At 44.3% G+C, this 19,555-nt stretch overlaps 1 protein-coding gene across 1 annotated transcript in view; it reads left to right on the forward strand.

The window, feature by feature from the left end:
* Positions 1-3,227: 3,227 nt before the first annotated feature.
* The window catches only part of Csnk2a2 (casein kinase 2 alpha 2), a 33,290-nt gene continuing 16,962 nt past the window's right edge, over positions 3,228-19,555 (forward strand). Inside the window, exons 1-5 of the mRNA XM_042054238.1 lie at positions 3,228-3,362; positions 4,004-4,115; positions 12,821-12,962; positions 18,555-18,667; positions 19,255-19,386. Coding sequence (XP_041910172.1) covers positions 3,259-3,362; positions 4,004-4,115; positions 12,821-12,962; positions 18,555-18,667; positions 19,255-19,386 — 603 coding nt within the window. The 5' untranslated portion in view covers positions 3,228-3,258. The remainder of the gene's footprint in view (positions 3,363-4,003; positions 4,116-12,820; positions 12,963-18,554; positions 18,668-19,254; positions 19,387-19,555) is intronic.

Here is a 19,555-nt window from a genome sequence, read left to right on the forward strand (position 1 = left end):
ACAGCTGAGTGCGGGTCTAGGTTTGACCCCCACCACCGGAAAGAAATAGACAGAAAATGCTCTAAGATCTTCAAAATGTGTTTGTTTTTGTTTGGCGAAGCATTTAGTATTTGGATAGGATTGGGGTCTAGAGGAGGAGTTGGTGGGAACCTGCTGGATGAGCCGATGAAGGTATTGTCTTGCGTTGCCTCTTATAAGACTCTGATCGCTGTCACATGTAAAGTGGCACCCACAGTAAACAAGAAAAGTCAATACTGGACTCTCCCTGCCCTTCCACCTACTTGTGCAAAAGTACCTGCTTGGTTCTTCACAAACCCAAATCAGATTCCTTCAGCTTAGGCTTCCAGGGTACCACCTCAGGTCAACTCTTGCCAAGCTAGTCATAAAAAGGGAAACAAAACAAAACAAAACAAAACCAAGTGGGTCTTTGCCAATTCTATGGGGCACCCATCCTATCTTGCAACAAGCCATAAAGACACCTTCCACTGGACTGTGGGAGGGCTGGCTGCAGGTTTCAGGGTTGAGCCAATGAATTATCAGCCAAATCTAGAGTGTATTGCGCCAGAGCTGTCTGTGGGAGCAGCCACAGGTGTGGGATCAGGTTCTGAGACAAGGGTGTGGGCTAGGTGGCGAAGGATGAGAGGCAGGAATGAGGAGTGTGGGTGGGGTCAGAGGTGGGCAGGCGTGGAGGAGGCGAAGAATGGGGCCCTGGCTGGGTTTGGACATAGTCCTCAGATCAATAGTAGTAGTTTGGAATCCTCTACAGGCCATCGCCTCCTGTGAGAGTCTGATGCAAGCCGAGGAAAGAAAGAACGCATGCTCAAAGCAGCTACAGTTTCTGCAGCATATTGAGGGCTTTCTAAAACTAAGAAAGCCCACCCAAGGGTTAGGATTATGACTTGCTGACGTGGACAAGTTCATAGGGAATTTGGGGGGGGGGGGTGGGGGAATGAACAAATAAAACAACCTTAGAGCAACACTGAGAATGTACTAAATCAGACTGACAGGTCTGAAATCAAAGGTCAAAGACCACTTATTCTCTAAGTGCTTTATTTTCTTTCAGATTTTGTTTCTGAAAATGTCTGGATTTGTGCAAAGTTCCAAATGTATGGGCTTTTTTTGTTTGTTTGTTTTGTTTTCTTCGAGACAGGGTTTCTCTGTAGCTTTGAAGCCTGTCCTGGAACTAGCTCTTGTATACCAGGCTGGCCTCGAACTCACAGAGATCCGCCTGCCTCTGCCTCCCGAGTGCTGGGATTAAAGGCGTGCGCCACCGCCGCCCGGCTGCACTTGTTTTGTGATATGATCTTGCTATGAAACCTAGGTGAGCCTCAAACTCTTGATTTTCCTACTCTCCCACCTCCAGAGGGCTAGAATTACAAAGTTGGATGGTGGTGGCACTTGGGAGGCAGAGGCAGGTGAATTTCTGTGAGTTCAAAGCCAGCCTGGTCTACATAACAACTGCCGGGGCTTCAAAGTTACACAAAGAAACCCTGTCTCAAAAAACAAAACAAATAAAAGTAACTGACAGTTTATTATGTAATCTTTGTTGCTGGGTGGTGGTGGCACACGCTTTTAATCTTAGCACTCAGAAGGCAGAGACAGGCAGAAGTCTATGAGTTCAAGGCCAGCCTTAACTAAAAAGTGAGTCCCAGGTCAGTCAGAGCTACACAGAGAATTGAAAGCTGGACAAGTGCTGGACTCAGCAAAGGAAAAGTGATAGCGTTTAGTAACAGCGTGATGGTGCACGCCTTTAATCCTGGCACTTTAATCCTGACATCAGCCTGGTTTACAGAGTGCGTTCCAGGGCAGTCAGGGCTACACAAAGAACCTGTCTCAAAAAACAAAAACACAAAAACAGAGCAAAACAAAAAATAGTATGGGCACGTAGTGTTTTAATAACTATCTGCACAACTCTGTGAAGTAGGTGCTGGGTGTATACTACAAAATCTGAAGCAAAGAGATGTTGAGTCATTGACTCGAATCCACATCCATTGTGAGCTACAGAGCTTACTAGGTCTTGAACCTGGGTAGTTAGGTATATGAAGAGGGCGCATAGTCTCATCTAGAAAACTGTGGGAGAAAAAAAGTTTAGACTCAGAGAAGCCTAAGCTGTGTGAGGATATTCCTGTCGATAAAGAATATGGACAGGAAAGCAAGACGACCAGGGACCCCAGAAGACCCAAGAGAAGAGTGTTGGAGGCTTGAATGCCCACCTAGCCATGCCCAATCCCTCGCCCCTAGCCCCCTTCACTTCCCAGCTTTTCCTCCTCCCGAACAAAAACCGGATATTTACAGTCTGAAAGTATCTCCCACTAATTACCAGTTCAATGACAGGAAGAAAAGAATAACTTTACAAGGAAACCACCTGGCCGACTCTAGTTTAACCAAGTGCCCAAGAGATGACTCAGTGGGCTCTCAGGGAGGAATTTGGGTTGAAATCTAGAACTAGACAGGTTCTGCATAGAAAGAATGGGAAGTTTTGGAGCTGATGGGGGTCTGTGGATGGCAGGAGGAGTGAGGGAGGGGGACAGTTCGAGGTAAGGGTTCTTATAAGCAAGTCACTGAGAAGTGGAGACAGCTGGTATCAGGAAGGTCAGACCAGGGCCAGTGCTGGAGGTCATGGTGGCTGGATTGTGCGGCTGTGCTGAAAGGGGCTCCAGTCGAGGACGAAGGCTCCTAGGCGGTGGCCAGCAAGTGGACCGGCGGATGACCACACTGCTTGGCGGGTGGCGCTGTCGCTGCGGGGGCGGGAGCCGGTGACGGTCCCCCAGCGCTGCAGGGGGCGCTGTGGGCCGGGGCGGGCCGGGGCTGGGCGGCGGCCGCTCCTGGCGAGCACGGCCCCTTTTCCGGGTTTCCTCCGCCTCCTCCTCCTCCCTCTTCGCCGCCGTCGCCGCCGCTACCCCTCTCCCGGCCGGTGGCTGCCGCTGCCGCTGCCGCTGCCGCTGCCGCTGCCGCTGCCGCTGCCTCTAGGGGCCGCGAGCCGAGCGGAGGCCGCCGCGGAGCACGAGCCCCGCCGTCCCGCCGGCCGCCGCAGGCCCCGGGCCGGCTCGGCCGGCGCCCCCCGCGCCCCCCGGCCTGAGCGTCCGTCCTCCCCGCCCCCGCGGGCCCGGCCTGGCGCGGACGCCCGCCGCCGCCGCCGCCGCGCTCCTCCTTCTGCTCGGGCGGCCGGCGGCCCGCAGCCTCCCGTGCCTGTCGCCCCGCGCCCCGTGCCGCGCCGCCGCCCTCGGCGCCCCGCGGCGCCCCCCGGTCCCGCCCGCCATGCCCGGCCCGGCCGCGGGCAGTCGGGCCCGGGTCTACGCCGAGGTGAACAGCCTGAGGAGCCGCGAGTACTGGGACTACGAAGCCCACGTCCCGAGCTGGGGGTAAAGCCGTCGTCGGCCGCCCCCTCGCGCGAACCGCACCCGACCGGCCGCTCGGCCTCGGGGCTGGCAGGGAGGCCCGGCTCCGGCCGCACGTGTCCCCGGCCTCCCCTGCCCGCCCGGCCCCCGGCTCAGCAGCCGGTGGGGAGAAACGTGGGGTCAGGGGTGGGGGCGGTCCTTGCCCCTCACACTTTGGGGTTCCTGTGGAATGGGAAGTTCATGGCTGTCCTCTTGAGCTGTTAAGATCTGGGTGGGAGGAACATTTTTTTAAAAGATGTGCAGATTCTCTAAAACAGGCAGTGGCTCCCTGGAGGGTGTGAATTGAGAGGCAGGTGCTGTGGAACCGCGGGCAGGGGAACACCCCAGTACCCCCAGGGTGGATGATTTGCTCGGTCACTTAACGTGGACCTTAAGGCCCAGTAGCTGCTCTTTCTCCCCAGGTTAGAACTAGTCAGTTGGGCTAGCTCTGCAGAGTGAAGGGAACCAAGCTTCTGGGTGGCTTTCACTTAGGGAATGGGTTGATGTGTAACGTAGGGACACCTCCAAATGCTTGATGAATGGAAGTAACTGGACAGATGTATAGTGCACATAGGCTTGCCTAATCCCCAATCCTGGCATTTATGTGTATCTCTTGCCTTTCACAGTAATCAAGATGATTACCAACTGGTTCGAAAACTTGGCCGGGGCAAGTATAGTGAAGTATTTGAGGCCATTAACATCACCAACAATGAGAGGGGTGGTTGTAAAATTCTCAAGGTGAGTGTCCTATGAATGGCATATAACATTTCCCCCCACAGGGCAAGAGGACTAGAATGAGTAATTCAGACTCTCCTGTGTCTCCTGGAGGATGACCCTGCAGCACCACTACCAGTTTCTGCTAAACTTTTGTGGAAATGTGCCGGCTTGTCTGAACTCTTGAGTTTGCTAGGCCAGGGACATTTAAAGTGTAAACTGTGGGCTTCTCAAACAACTCGTAAGGAGGGCTGTGTTTGATACAGAATTAATAGGTATTCACAAAAAGAAGAAAAAAGGTTTTGTGTGGCGATTCTGCTAGTCCAGGGCTCCTTCATCATTGAACTTGTTATTCTCTGCTCTGAATTACTCCAGAAAGTTGTCCGAAGACTGGAGTCCTCTCCGAGATAAGTGTAAAGCCTAGAGTGCAGAGCAGCTCCCCCAGTGGATACTCCCCTTTCATTCAGTAATAAAATTTCAGGTGGGCTGGATAGAGCAAGCCAGCCAGTTAGAGAGAGATTTGGGACAAAAGAGTACATTCTAGCCACTGAAATAATAACTGGGACAAAGCTGTCTGGATGGCAGGACTGGCCCTCTCGGGTGATAACAATGGGGCTGTTATCATTCAAATGAAGACATGATCTTAATGAGCAGGAGGAGTCAGACACGTTTCTGTACAGGTGATTGAAGATGAAAATGATGTTTTATAGGTTATACGGAAGGTAATCCTTAGGACCTGGTCGGTCTTTATGTTGTCAGATCATTTACTGCACGAGCATGTCACCCTTAAGGATCTTGGCAGTTCTTCATGTCAGATCAGTTTGTGTGTCACTAGTGAGAGACTGAGAGCACTGGAGAGCGGTGTACTTCATGTGAGCCTGGTTTTCACAGTGGCCTGAGTGGAGGTTCTGTGGGACAAAATGTGGGTGTTTGAAAGTTTGTGCCTTGCCGTGGTCCCCATCTACTTGTAGTCGATCTTAGCACTCTGGACATCACCTTTCAGCAAACAGCTGCTGCTCTCGCTCCTGATCAGCCTAGCCTAGTGAGTGGTAAAGCGGCAGTTTTACTGTAAAGACAGGTGATGGTGTCTCTGCTGCTGAAACACTGGCTGAGAATCAAGTGGCAGTGTTGAAGGTCAGGAGCGTGGGCCCCACTAAATGGTGATTGGTACACAGAAGGGCTATAGTTATGGAGGGGGGTGTTAGCAGAGAAGTGTTTCCTTCGAGGAACTTGCTGAAAACGATATAGTTCATTACATACAAAAACATAAATGTTTTTAATAAAAGTTACTTCATACTCTTTTAGTTTTCAGGGTTTCTCTGTAGCTTTGGAGCCTGTTCTGGCACCAGCTCTATAGACCAGGCTGGCTTTGAACTCACAGAGATCTGCCTGCCTCTACCTCCCAAGCGCTGGGATTAAAGGCTTATGCCATCACCACCTGCCAGACATTTTAATTTTAAGGACTAAGCAAAACAAATTGTAGTTAAGAATATCTAAATATACACACATTTAGATGGTTGAATTGTCAAATCTAAAACAATTTCAGGGAAATGTCTAAATGTCTGTGCAAAAACATTTTTAAAGTAAGTGCAGTTTTGTGTGGTGTGTTTTAAAGGGAGCAGCGCTCAGGTATGTGTCTGAGTTCCAGTGTGTTTTTTAGGGAAGCATTGTAGTATTGCCCTTCAGTTGTAATTGTGAAGAGTTTCAGAGATTAGTTGCTTGAGAGTTTTCCTCTGCACTAAAGAGGCTTCATGTATTTATTGTATGGAAACTGCTTCAAATTATTTTTTTACAAATGGTAGACCTAGGCACAAAGAAATGTACCTGTCATCACTGTTGAGATGACCCTTTACCAGAGTTCTTTCCTATTTCTTCATGCTCTGACTGTTAATTTCAACATTGGATTATAGGATCTTAGCATTGAACAGAGTAAATTCCAGGGTTCGAGCATGAGATTTTGATGCCTTAGTTCATGAGGTGTTTGTTTTTTCTCAGAGGGCAGCCTGAATCACCTTTTACTTCTTTGTCAAGGTCACGCCTGCTGTATTTAATCTGCAGGAAGGAACTCGTGTGCACGTGGTGACGGAGACCCGAGGTGCATGAGTTCAGTGACATTATTTCAGTCTTTGTTATTTAGTCACAGCAGTTGGATGCAGAGTGAGCATGGAAGACTTTTATTTCATTTAATTGTTAGAATCTCTAAATATTTTATTGACCAAGGTATATTGAGGCAGTTCAAGGCTTTACAATATTGAAAAGCTGCCAGTGAAAGTTTTATAAGGTAATACTCTTAGCAAAGATTTTTTTTTTAATTAATTGTAGGAAAGTGAACTTATGCAAGTCTAATGATAGAGAAGCCATGTCTTCCCCCCACCCTACCCCTGAAAGAAGGTGGTGTTTTGTAGCCTGAAAATTAGCTCTGTAGACCAGGTTGGCCTCGAACTCAGAGATCCATATGCTTCTGCATCCCAAGTGCTGAGATTAAAGGATTATGCCACTACCGCCCCTTGAGAAGTAATGTCTTCTATTTTTCTTTTTTTTTTCTCAGGGTGGGAGTGTCAGAAATTGTATTAAGGAGAAAGGGGGAAACTTTTTTAAAAAAAAAAAAGTTTATGCAACAAAGCAGAAAGCTGCTTCAGTGTCAAAAGTTTCATCTTGATCATAAGCAGGTCAACTCTTCAGTTCTTTTATGGCACTTAGGTGTACACAGAAGTGAAATAAAAACATTAGTGTGTATGGATCGCAGTGCTTCCTGGGGTCCTTGAGAGCTTTCAATTAAACTACTGTTTCCCGAGTAGATGTCAAGAGCAATACAATTTTTAAAAACATCCAAAGCACTTTGAACCAGTGCTGCAGTGGCTTAGAAATCCTCATATAAGGCTTCCTGGTCACAGCATTATTTTGTATTATAAATATCTTGGCTACCCATTACCCTCCTCCGTCAAAATTAATTCTGGATTAAGGCAATGGTGGTATAAAATTTGTCTTAAACATGTTTAATATGTAGTGACCCCTTTAATACAGTTCTTCCTGTTTGTAGGCCCCCTTTAATATAGTTCCTTATGCTGTGGTGACCCCCAACCATAAAATTGTTTTGTTGCTACTTCATAACTCTTTTTGCTACTGTTCAGAATTGCCGTGTAAATGAACTGTAAATGTCTGGTGTGCAACCCCAAAGTGGTTGTGACCCACAGGCTGAGAAACACGCTTTAGACCTTTGTGACCCATTCAGTTCCTTTAAGTCTCATAGCAATTACTTCCCAGATCCGGGGTGCGTAGTTTTAATTCCTTTCATACATTAGAGGTAATCAGAGTGTGCTCTGTATGGGAAAAGTCTGCAGTGATCGAGTGCCCCTCCTATATGGCTCAAGGCTCCATGTGACATTTACCTAGTTTCTGGATCTCACTTCATAATCTAAGTGGTAGACTTAGCTATGTGAAAAATAGGGCGGAAGAGTTCTAGACTGCTCATTTATAATCTTTGACTCTGTTAAAGCAGGAATTCCATGAATCAAGATAGAAGGGTGTGTAGGTAATAGTATTGTCACAGCCCATAGTGGCCCAGGAAGTAGAGTGCCTGACTTTAGATGTCAGGGTCCAATACTTAGTTCTATGATATTGGATGGTTTTGATAAACTACAAGAAGAGAATTAATTCATCTCAGAAGATTAAATGTACCTAATAAGCTTGGTGCTGAAGAGCGATTTGAAATAGTAATAGTGTTACAGTTGGACTAACTGAACAATTTTAGAAGCAGAGTCAATAATCAAAGGGGTTGTAACCATTAACTTGGTGAGATTAAAAGGTTCATGCTCTGTTTTGCCCCTCCCCCTTCTGTATGACGCTTATAGCACTTATCATCCTAGCCATTGTTAAGCTTGCTGTTCATGGCATTAGTGCATTTATAATGCTGTTAGGGCCATTACAACCATCTATCTGTGTGGCTCTTTTCATCTTGTAAAACTAAAACTATACCCTTTAAATGATGGGTCTCCAGTCCTCTGTCGTCTCAGCTCCTAGCAACCACTGTTCGTTGTTTGGACTACTCGGGTGTCTCATAAGTAAAATCATAAAGCTCTGTCTCGTGATCGGCTTATTTGACTTACCATGCTGCCTACAAATGCATTTATACATATAATACAGTTTACTTTTCACTAGGCATGTTGTTTCATGCCTGGAATCCCAGCACTTGGGAAGCTGAGGTAGGGGGGATGTAAAACCCTGCTTCAAAGAAAACTAAAAATAGAAAAAAAATAATTTCCTTATTTTTAGAAGGTAGACTTTGTCTATCCATTTCCTCCATGACTGACACTAAGCTGCTGTCCATGTGTTCACTGTTGTGACCAGAGCTACTTGTTTGCTTTTTTCGTTGTTGTTTTGTTTTGTTTTGTTTTTGAGACAGGGTCTCTGTAGCTTTGGAGCCTGTCCTGGAGCTAGCTCCTGTAGACCAGGCTGGTCTCATCCACCTGTCTCTGCCTCCCAGTGCTGGGATTAAAGGCGTGCGCTACCACACCGCTGGTTACTTTGAACATGGGTGTGCAAATGCCTTTTTGAGCCTATACCTTGCTGCTTTTGGGTTGTATACTCAGAAGTGCAATTGGTGTTTTATCTAAGTTTCCCAGGCTGACATCGAACCAGTGATTTTTCTGCCTTAGCCTCCTGGATGCTAGAATTATATGCCTATTGCCACCATGCCTGACTAGTTTTCTTCTTTTGAGGAACTTTCCACAGTAGCTGGTTCATTTTATGATGCCAGCAACAGTATGTGAGAGTTCTTTGTCTACATCCTGATCTACACGTTTTCTCTTTTGTTTTTCCTTTTTTGAGACAAGGTCTCACCAGCTAGCCCAGGCTGCCCTTGAGCTTGTGATTTCCCATGCAACAGCCTCCCAAGTGCCAAGATTACAGGTATGTACCTCACACTGGCTTTTTCTCTTTCTCTCTTTGTTTTGTTTTTTAATGATATCTCGTCATTGGGATTTATACTGTGCCTGTAAACCTTATTTTTTCTTCTTAGTTCTGAGACTAATTCCCCTTGAGATAGTGGGCTTGGAATGGCATACTTGAAAGACTAGAGGAAGAGTTGTGAATAACATTGTTTAGCTAATTTTTTGTTTCGGTCAAATGCAAATGGTTTGCAAAGATGTCTGAAATTAAGGGAAAATACATGTCAGCCTAGCAAGCCTTTTCCTCTCCTTCATCATTCTTCATTCCTGGCACGCATTGTTGATTGTAATTCTTCATTGCAAGTGATGGATTAATATCTTAGTTTGGCTGTCGTTAGTTTGATAATGGGATGAAAGTTGGGTGCTATATTACTGTCTTAAAATGTGTCAATCTAGTTGAAACTTAGAAAGAAATTTAAAAGGGGCCTTTGCCTGTGATACTTGCTGAAATGGACTGAGGTCTTGATTCTCACACCTTGGTAAGCAAAGCTGACGAGCTGAATTGCAGTTAATAAATACTATTGCAGATGATACTGTCATTGTCCTCAGCGCTGGTTTCTGAAGGAGTGAAGATCTGGGTGAATAGGAAGGTCATAGGTTTCGTCAATTTCTCCTTTTCTGCAGTGTGTCACAAACTTCTATTTTATTATAGACTTTTTAAGATTTGGGTTAGTAGACAAGACATCCTTTACTCTAGGGCCACTTTGAACAAGGGTCTTCCAGATGGCCAGCACTGCCCTTCATGTGGGAAAACCTTCTGAACGGATATTTTAAATGTTAAATAAGTTTTTGTAGTTAAAACTTTGTAGTGTTATTCTTTCCTGTGAATCTTTTCTCAGCGTATAGTGGTAGTATATACCTGTGGTCCCAGTTCTCCAGGGTTTGCGACAGGAGGGTGGCAAGGGTATCTTTTTTGCTACTTTATCTACTTTGAGTAAGAAAAATATTCAGTTTGGAAAACAGCTAAACCAATGCCATTTGAATCTTTGAAACAGATCCTATCTGAATTGGATGAATGAGTGTAAGCCTTAGTAGCATGCCTGAGGCAATCTCTGCGTGCTGTGTAGTTGGTGGCCAGTGGGAACATACTCTGTACAAGTTTCAGACGCATCTGTTTTTCTAGAAAACTTTGCAAGCTTTGAAAGGTGTCAGTGGTTGTCCCTGAAAAAATGTTCTTTTCTTCATTTGTAGAATTAGAAAGTCTCCTTTGCTCTCCAAGCTCTTAATAGTTAGCTTCTGGAATCTTCTTTCCTCAGGCTCAGAGCAGTGCAGAGGCTGATGAACTGCTTGCTGCCTGTGCTTAGTGCTTTGGGAGGGGTGTGTCCCGGATTGTGGGTCACTTTCTTTTTGAGTCTTGTTGGTGTCCTGGCAGCATCTGAGGACTCCAGCTGCCATGGGCTCCACTGGGACTATTTCAGCGTTGTGCAGCTGTTCTCAGTCTCTGGTCTTTAAGTTCCCTTTAGACTGATGAAGAGGCAGCTAAGTGTTTTCTGGGGTTCCCAGAGCTGCGCTCTGGTGTGTTCTGGGGAGCTGAGGAGCAGTGATGTTGGAGAAAGTGGCAGTGGCATAAGAATAGCATGTGTACTGGCCGTCCCTGTGAGTGGGTGCTGTCAGGAGCAGAGGAAGCTGTACAGTATTCTGGTTGCAGGTTTTTAAACAGGAGTGGTATTACCTGAGTTTGGATAAATAGAAGATAGCTAGTCTTTAACATTATTTCAGAATTACAAAAGAGTTTTAAGAGTTATCATATAGCCTTAATTGCAGCACTGAGGAGCAGAGGCAGGTAGGGCTCTGTGGCTTAGAAGTGTGCCTGGTGTACATAGTGAATTCCAGGACAGCCAGGACTACAAAGAGACCTGTCTCCAAATTTATATATATTAAAACATAACAAAAACTCCAAACTACTTTCACACCCGATTCCTCAAATGCTGATGTTGGCTTTATACTTCACTCTTAACGCTGAATGACTGGTTGCTCACACCTCTCATGATGTTGGCATTTTTTAAGAACCCGGAGGCTACTTGTCATGTGTGTCTTCCCTGGCTGTTTTTAATTGTGTTGTATGGTGCTTGATTTCCCCCAAAACATTGAGGTCTGATACAGAGACCAAGGAAGTAAGTAAGGTTCCTAGAGGAGATGGGGAAGAGGCCCCCAACCATCTCTGACTGCAACATTCTGAACGAGGGAGAAGTGTGGTGGCAGCTGGCTTGCAAGCACACAGTTACATACTCTCCTCCAGCCTTTCTCCGCCTGCTGTGTATGCGGTGTGATTGTATCCTGGTGGACACAAGATGTAACAATGATTGTGTGTCCTATCGCTCTCCACCGTACTTTCTTAATGACAGGCTCTCTTTGAACCTAGAACTCACTGTTTATTCTGCCGGACTGACCACCCAACAAGCTACAGTCAAACCTGACTTTTACATAGGTATTGGGGATCCAAACCTAGGTCCTCATGCTTGTACAACTCTTGTCTGCTGAGCCATTTCTCTCGCCAGTCCATCTCCAGTAAACAAGGGGTTATTATCTCTGAGCTTTAAAAATTTACATATATATACTACGTGTGGATTCTCACATACACCATGTGATGGTCAGAGGACAGATAGTGAGAGTGGGTCTTGCCGACCTTGTGGGTTTCAGGGATTGAATTCAGGTCATCGGGTTGACAGCAAGCACTCTTACTCACTGAACCATCTCCAGAGCCTCTCCCAGGCCAAGGACTTTTTAGATCTTGTTTATCATTCATGAAAGGTCCATGGGCCCTCCTCTCTTTACTTGTACTATGTACAGTGTTTTAAACAATAAAGTAGTCTTTTTTCTTCGTACCATCTCTCCCTTGTAAAGCCCAGAGGTGAAGAGGGTGCTTGCCAGGCAGTCCAAATTGCCAGACTGGACTCTGTTTTTATGCTTCTGTTAGCTGTGACCTGCTGTGAATAACTCCCTGCTGCCACTAACCTTCCGCTTAGACCTTCGTGAGGGTGAATGGACTTGGGTCAGAGAGTTAACGTGTGTCTGCCGCTGTCCTGAGTGACTGCAAATGATTATGACACACTTGCCTTTTCAGAACTGCTTTTATTTATTGACTTCAGATCCTATTTCAGTCAGGAAATGATACATACAATGGGAGTATTTCTAAGAAGACCTTTAATTTCCCATCTTGTAGGTTGGTGGCTTTACAGTTAGTCACTGCTGATGAGATCAGCTTTCTCCTTTGCTGATCCAACAACTTTTTCTCTCTAGGAATGGGATCTGTTGGGAGAGGTACTGACTGAGCTGATTTGATTCTAAATATTAAGGAAGTGGGAGTGGCAACAGGAAATGGGAGCCAACAGCTTGGGAACAAGTTTGTAACTTGAAGTCAGGGAACCGGCTCTTGCGCTGAAGACACAGCTACCTGTGACTCACGGGAGAGCCGGCATCGGCGTTGTGTTTCGGTTTCCGTTGTCCGTGGGCTACGGCTGCTCAGAGCTAAACATTTGGCAGTAATCCAGTAAGCATGCGTTTATTTTTACAATACTACATAGATGTTCAAATGTGCTAGATACCCTACATGTAACTACTAAAGATCCTGCCACATAAGCTATGAACTATAAATTGTTTAACCTAAAAGATTACAGTAGGTAAGCCTTCTTTTTCTCTTCTAATTTAAGCATATTCTTTAACACAACATAAGCATGGTACACAGCAAATAATCCTTCCTGTTGCCTTAACGTTGTTTAAAGTTGTTTTTATCATGTTAACTTAAAAAGAAGTCTCACTTCTGATTACTCTTGTGTATTTAAGCCAGTGAAGAAAAAGAAGATAAAACGAGAGGTTAAGATTCTGGAGAACCTTCGTGGTGGAACAAATATCATTAAGCTGATTGACACTGTAAAGGACCCTGTGGTAGGTGCCTGGTGGCTGGGGAGTGTTTTAGTGGATTGGGGTGGGGTGTTGTTTAACACCCAGGGTCTTGTGTGGTACTGCACAAGGGACTGATAAATGGACCGATGACACTGGTATTTATTGGTAAATGGGCTTAAAAACCATACAACTGTCATGGCCCAGTGATGAGCTAGCTACCACCACTAAATGCAGCCTATGTACAGAGAAAAAACCTTGCACCCTATTTGTTACCTGTTATTTCCCGTTTCTTTGATTTAGCCCCCTGAAGCATCTACACTGCCGTTTGCATTATCTTTACCTCACTCTAGTAAGCCTGGTATTGGGGGATGTCTTTGTTGATTCTAGTGTAGGGAAACTAAACAGGTCCTAGACCACCAGTCCTTTGAGAGAGAAGCCTTGCTGTTTTCATATCTTGTCTTTAGTTCTGCATCCAACACAAGGACCTCACGGTGTATATGTACAACTAGGGAATGTGCATACTTTTACAACCTAAATGCTTTATTTGGGACAGGATGGCTCTAGTAGATACAGGCACTGCTTCACAGGCCTGGTGACTAGCGTTTGATCCCTAGAAACCACATTAGGGGTAGATAGACCACCTACTCCACAGAGTTGACCTCTGACTTCCATGTGGTGCCGTGGCACATGTACTGACATACACACATGCACATAACATATTCACAATAATAAAAAATTAAGAAACATATAGAATAACTTGCTTAATTTTGACCTATTCTCAGGGTGCTATTTTAACCTTTGTTTCTTTACCCTGGGGAAAAGTGACAGTATTTTTGATTGACTAAACTTCCATCCTTGCAGAACCCACTTTGGTGCCACTTGTGTTGTGTTTCTGTTGTCTACCTGCTTATGTGAAAGTATTTCCCTGCTCTCTGTGGCAGTTTTACATAAGCTTATTAAGAAGCAGGGCTTTGCTTCTGTATGCTGAGGACATCTCGTCATTTAATTGCTAGACTGAGTGACAGCTGTAGGCTAGACACTGTATCACACCTTTCAATCCCCACAGTGATTCAGGGGGACATTATACTGTAAGAAAACAAAAGTCTACAAAGGCTAAGTAATTTGCACTGCTGCACAGTAATATAGGATGAGAAAAGATTTTCCTTTTGGGCCCTGATCAAGACTGAGAAGGGGTGATTATACACTCACTAATTTACAATTGATTTCATAAATAATATATCCCATTCTGTTTAATTCAGATTAGCCCTGAAGTCATAATGTTGGAGGTTAGAATGAATATTGTCCACTTAAGAAAATACACAGACACACACACACACACTGTATAGTCTTAGTATTTGAGGTAAAAATGGGTATTGTCCATTTAAAGAACAGAGAGACTGTTAATTGGGGGTATAGCTGAGTTGTTATGTGCCTGTTAGCCTGAATGAGCCCTGGTTTGTTTCCCATAGAAATGCATAAATCAGGCAAGGTAATGTTGCCTATATCCAGCACACAGAAATAGAATCAGGTTGATCCGAAGTTCAGGTCATTCTCAACTACATAGGGATTTAAGGCCAACCTGAGCTAGAGACCCCTGGTGGTGCAACAAGAATTCAGAAGCTGTGCTAGGGACTAAACCTAAGGGACTTGCACATGGTAGACAAATTGTAATATATGTCCCCTCTTTTGCTCCCCCACCCCGCCGCTTCATCTTGCCTTCTCTGTTAGCCTGAAACTTACTGATACCTGAACTTAATGTTTGTAGTTTGTTAACATGTTGTATAATACATGAGTTAAGCAAAAAAAAAAAAAAAAAAAAAAAAAAAATGAAGCAGGGCTTGAGAGCTGTCTCAGTGGTTAAGAGTACATGTTATTTTTCCAGACAACCCGAGTTTTTATTCCCATCACCCATGTCAAGTGACTAAGAACAACCCTGTAACTCCAGTTCCAGAGGGATCAGACACTTAGCCTCTGAATGACTGCACTCACATGCACAGAGAGACAACATACTTTGCCTAATACGTCTGATTTTGAGTAGTGTAGGTGGAAGTAGAAAGGGAACCTTAGCCCCTGAATTTGAGAGGTCCGACTTACTTAAATCTGTGAAAGGTCAAATTCGTTGAGGACAGTGTTAGACACATTTGTTCTTGGTGCTACTTGACCCATTGCCCAGGTAAAGACGAGTGTGTGTGTGCGTGTGTGCGTGCGTGCACACACATACGTGCACGAGTTCTCGCACACATTCTCCACTCTGTCCCACTTCGTAAGAACCTATGATTTGTCCTTGAGCTAAAGTTCTAGCAGTAAAGATTTTTGAGATGAATTATTTCTATAAACCCTTAAAAAACCCATGCTTTCTCCCAATTCTGAACATCATTTCTGCGTATTAGCATGATTTTTTTTTTTCCTGATTAACCTGCCATTATGAAGCTTTAGATTATAAGGAAGTTACTGAACTAACATTTACTAACTGGAGTGCATGATATTTGGAGGCCAGGAGTCTCTCAGTTTGGCTGCTCATCAAGCTTCTGGAATCTTCTTGTCTCCATCTCCTGGGGATTATGTATCCAGCTTTGACATGGATGCTGAGGATTTGGACTCAGGGCCTCTTTGCCTTCGCAGCAAGTGCTCTTATCCACTGAGAAGTCTCTCCAACTATAGTGCTTTTAAAAGTTGGATTATTAAGAAAGAAAGAAGAAAAGAAAAAGTTGGATTATAGACATTTACCTCTGAACCCAGCCAGGTGATCTTTTAGAGAGCCTACAAAGGACTTAATAGAGTATGAAAACTGTGTCAGATGCAACTTGTTTGCTGAACCAAGATGAAAGTGTGCCAGCACCTGATACAGATGGCAGCTTAGGATATTTTTGACTGTAAGTCTTAATAAAATCACTAATGGGTTTCTCAGGGCTCTGCTGGGTCATTCTGGGAATATCTTGCTCTTTAAAACTTTACATAGAGCACAGATGTAAACAGTACATACTGAGCTTCCTGTGCACGACTAACCTTCGTGTTCATGCCAGCCTATAACACTCCTACCTCCCATTTTCCCTTTACGTTGCAGCAACCCAGACAATCATAATACTTCAAAATCAAACAACAATAACAACAAACAGGTTTTTGGGGAAAAATTGCTCAGCACTGAGGAGGGTGCCTGCTGCTCAGGCCGGAGGGCCTGAGTTCAGATTCCAGCACTCACTTCAGATCCTCACGACTTCCTAGTACTCCAGCTCCAAGGTGTTTAGGTACCACCCTCTTCTGGTCTTTTAGAGATGGCGCACGCAAGCACAAAAATAAATAACAAATCTAAAAACAAAAAAACACAGGCATGTTCCTAATGAGAGAATTCTTTTGTCTGTGAGGTTTTGAGGGTGGCCAATACAAACTGCATTTATTACTGTCTGAGTATCTAAAAAAAAATCACTGTTCTCTCTTTCAGTCAAGACACCAGCTTTGGTATTTGAAATATATCAATAATACAGATTTGTAAGGTGTGTATGCTTCTTTTTGGCATGGGGGTTCACAGGGGGTTGGAGGGGGTAGGGTGGGTACTGCTTGAACTTCAAAGCAGTCAGGGATGATGTTGGTGAATCAGATGGCAGCTTGGATCCCAAATATTGCAGATCTTTGGGGTTCTTGAATTTGGAGGAGGTTACTCATTCATTGCCTTTTGACGTGCGTCTCAAGAGTTAGCTGGCACTATGGGATCCCTCATCTGTAATAAAGATGTAATGCCTCATCTATTACACAATCTGTTTTATACAACACAGTTTTAGTGTACATTAATTTGATTTTCCTGAGATCTACCCTTGCTGATAGGGAAAAGATAATGGATACAGAGCTTCTGTGGAAGGAATCCTTAGATTGAAGCTGCTAAACTTGTGTTCATACACACTGTGTCCAAAGCAGTTGATAAAAACCTACTTCAGTCGCTGTTGTCAAGAACCCTGTTCTGGGGTATTTACACTTGGTATGTTTTTAGTGACAGGTTTTCTTTGTGTAGCCTGGCTGTCCTAGAACTCACTCTGTAAACCAGGCTGGCCTCAAACTCAGGCTGTCTCTGCCTCCCAAGTGCTGGGATTAAATGCATGCACCACCACTGCCTAGCTATATACTGAACTTTTTAAAGATAGGGTTTGATTTAACTCAGGGTTAGCCTCAGACTTTATCCTTCTACCTCAGGCTCTTGAGTACTGAGATTACAACTGCCTTTCATTTCCCAGCTGATAAATATTCTTTTTTAAAAAAAGGTTTTAAACACTGAGTTTGAACCATCCTATCCCAGGTTTTGCCTGGAATTTTATTATAGCCTTTCTGCCTTAATCTGCTGAGTGCTGGAATTAATAAGCAGCCATGTGCAGCTTGGTTCATGGATTTGTTTAATTGTAATAAAAAAATGAACCTACTAATGAGGTTTCTGGTATTAAGATATGCAAAGAGAAAACCTTGTTTTAGAACACAGTTTGATATAAGAAACAAAAAGCCGGGCGGTGGTGGCGCACGCCTTTAATCCCAGCACTCTGGAGGCAGATGCAGGCGGATCTCTGAGTTCGAGGCCAGCCTGGTCTACAAGAGCTAGTTCCAGGACAGGCTCTAGAAACTACCGGGAAACCCTGTCTCGAAAACCAAAAAAGAAACAAAATAGCGATGTTGGTTTCCTAGGGGTGTGAGAGGAACTTGAGGGTTGATTACAGCTCTCTGGCAAGGAGTCAGACACTTGTTGAATTTGTTGAGCTAGAAGCTAGAAATAAAACCCACCTGGTCAGGTTGAAGTTGCAGGTTTCCGGTTATCCCTGCTGCAGGCGAAATGAAGTAACCTTATTTGCACGTGTAATTTTCTTAGGTACTATCTCTAGGGTATCTAATGAAAAGTAAGGGGAGAAGAGTGCATTTACTTAAAATGAGTAGTAAGTTTTAAATATACCTACTGCAGCCTTTCTGTACGTAACAAATACTTTGTTTTTATAACTCCCTTGCAGGTAAAATCAGTGTGGCTTTAGCGTTTTGTGTTTCTCAGAGGTGGTATCTACCAGGTGTTGTATCAGTGTTCTTTGGGAGTTGACAGGAAATCTAACATCATAGGAAACCTGTTTCTCTGAGATCTGAATCCTTTAAAGGAGGTGTTCTGAAGACATGATGCTCTAATGGATGCTTTTAAAGAAATTGTGTAACTCGGTGGTTTTGAGACTTAGATATTTGAGAACACCTTTTATCCCCACTTATGTCTTCACTGGGGTATAATTCTACATTGAGATTCATGATTTCCTCAGTTTTGAAACGTTTGTTCCAGTGGTAGCACTAGAGCCCCTCCTGTTTGATCTTACAGATTTTTTTTTTTTTTTCCTGGAAGTGTTGAGGAATTTCTCTCCATTCTCAGTCTTCTGAATGTTCAGACATGTGCCTTCCTGTGGGCTTCTCTCATCCTTTGTTCTGCATCTTGCTGGGCCTTTTCCACCTGAAAGCCTTCCACAGTGTCAGTGTTCTTTGATTTCTCACCCTCTCTTGTTCTCGCTGTCTGGAATATAATTCAGATGTTAGGCTTTGTATTTTAGAAGTCCGTTTCAGTCTCTGAATTTTTAAAAATAGTGTCCTGTTCTCTGATGCTTTATGTAATGTCTGTTTTCTCATAGAGATGATTGCATTTCTCCCATGCCTTTCATCTTTTTCTTCACAGTTTTGTTGTTTGGCTCTGTTAAGTTGCCGCTCCTGTTTTGGAGTGATGCTCTGAAGGGCATCACTGTCTTGAGGACACACTTGGCAATTGGGGTCTTCAGTAGAGTGTTGTTGGTACGTTACCTCACAACTGCCCTGTTTCCAGCCTGCTGTTTGCTCTCTTTCAGAGATAGTGGCTCTGTTCATTTCTGGGCCTTTCTGTTCTTCTTAGTTTGAAGCTCGTGTGCTTATGGGTGCCTCACTGTTGCCAAATTTTCCAGCTTTTTAGTCTAAGTCCAAGAACACTGTTTCCTGGCTTCAAAATCGTTGTCCTTCTCAACGGCAGTTGGAGTTCATCCCTCCAGGGCCTGTGACTGCTTTACCTTAATAGGACCTTCAGGTGAAGCAGAGGGGTGAGAGTCCCTTTGAATACTGAGCCATGCTATTTTGTCATCCTGAAAACAACACTAAATATCAGGTAGCTGTGTGTTTTGGTAGAATGAATGATGCGCTTAGATAATTAGTTCTACTTCTAGATAGGGTTGACAGGTCCCAGATGGGCAAATCTGTTAGTGTTTATGTCCTTAAGGATTTTTATATTCTGTGCCTAAATGGGAAGGTTCGGTTTTCTTTTTCATCTTTTTCTCTTTTTGTTGTGAAGTGTATTAATAGCTGACTTTAAAGTACTATCCAAAGAGTGTTTGTTCCTCATTAAATGTCAGGGTGACGTGGCTTATGTTGTGGCTTGTGATGGGTGTTCACCTAGCATTGATGTCCCTCGCGTGCACAGGGCCTTAGATTCCATCACCATTGCTATCAACAAAACCAAAGCAGCAATGCAGTGGACACACTTGGTTGGTTTGGGGCCTTTTTGGGGATGGGGGGGATCAGTTTGCAATCAGTTTTAATCTGTAGATTTCCTTTCATTATGCAGACATCTTATTTTGGTATCTAGGTATATTACGTTTTGTAAATGAGTTTAGGAGCCAGGCAGTAGTGGCACATTGCCTTTAATCCCAGCAC

Source organism: Arvicola amphibius, chromosome 15, assembly GCF_903992535.2.
Source record: "Arvicola amphibius chromosome 15, mArvAmp1.2, whole genome shotgun sequence".
Lineage (NCBI taxonomy): Eukaryota > Metazoa > Chordata > Mammalia > Rodentia > Cricetidae > Arvicola > Arvicola amphibius.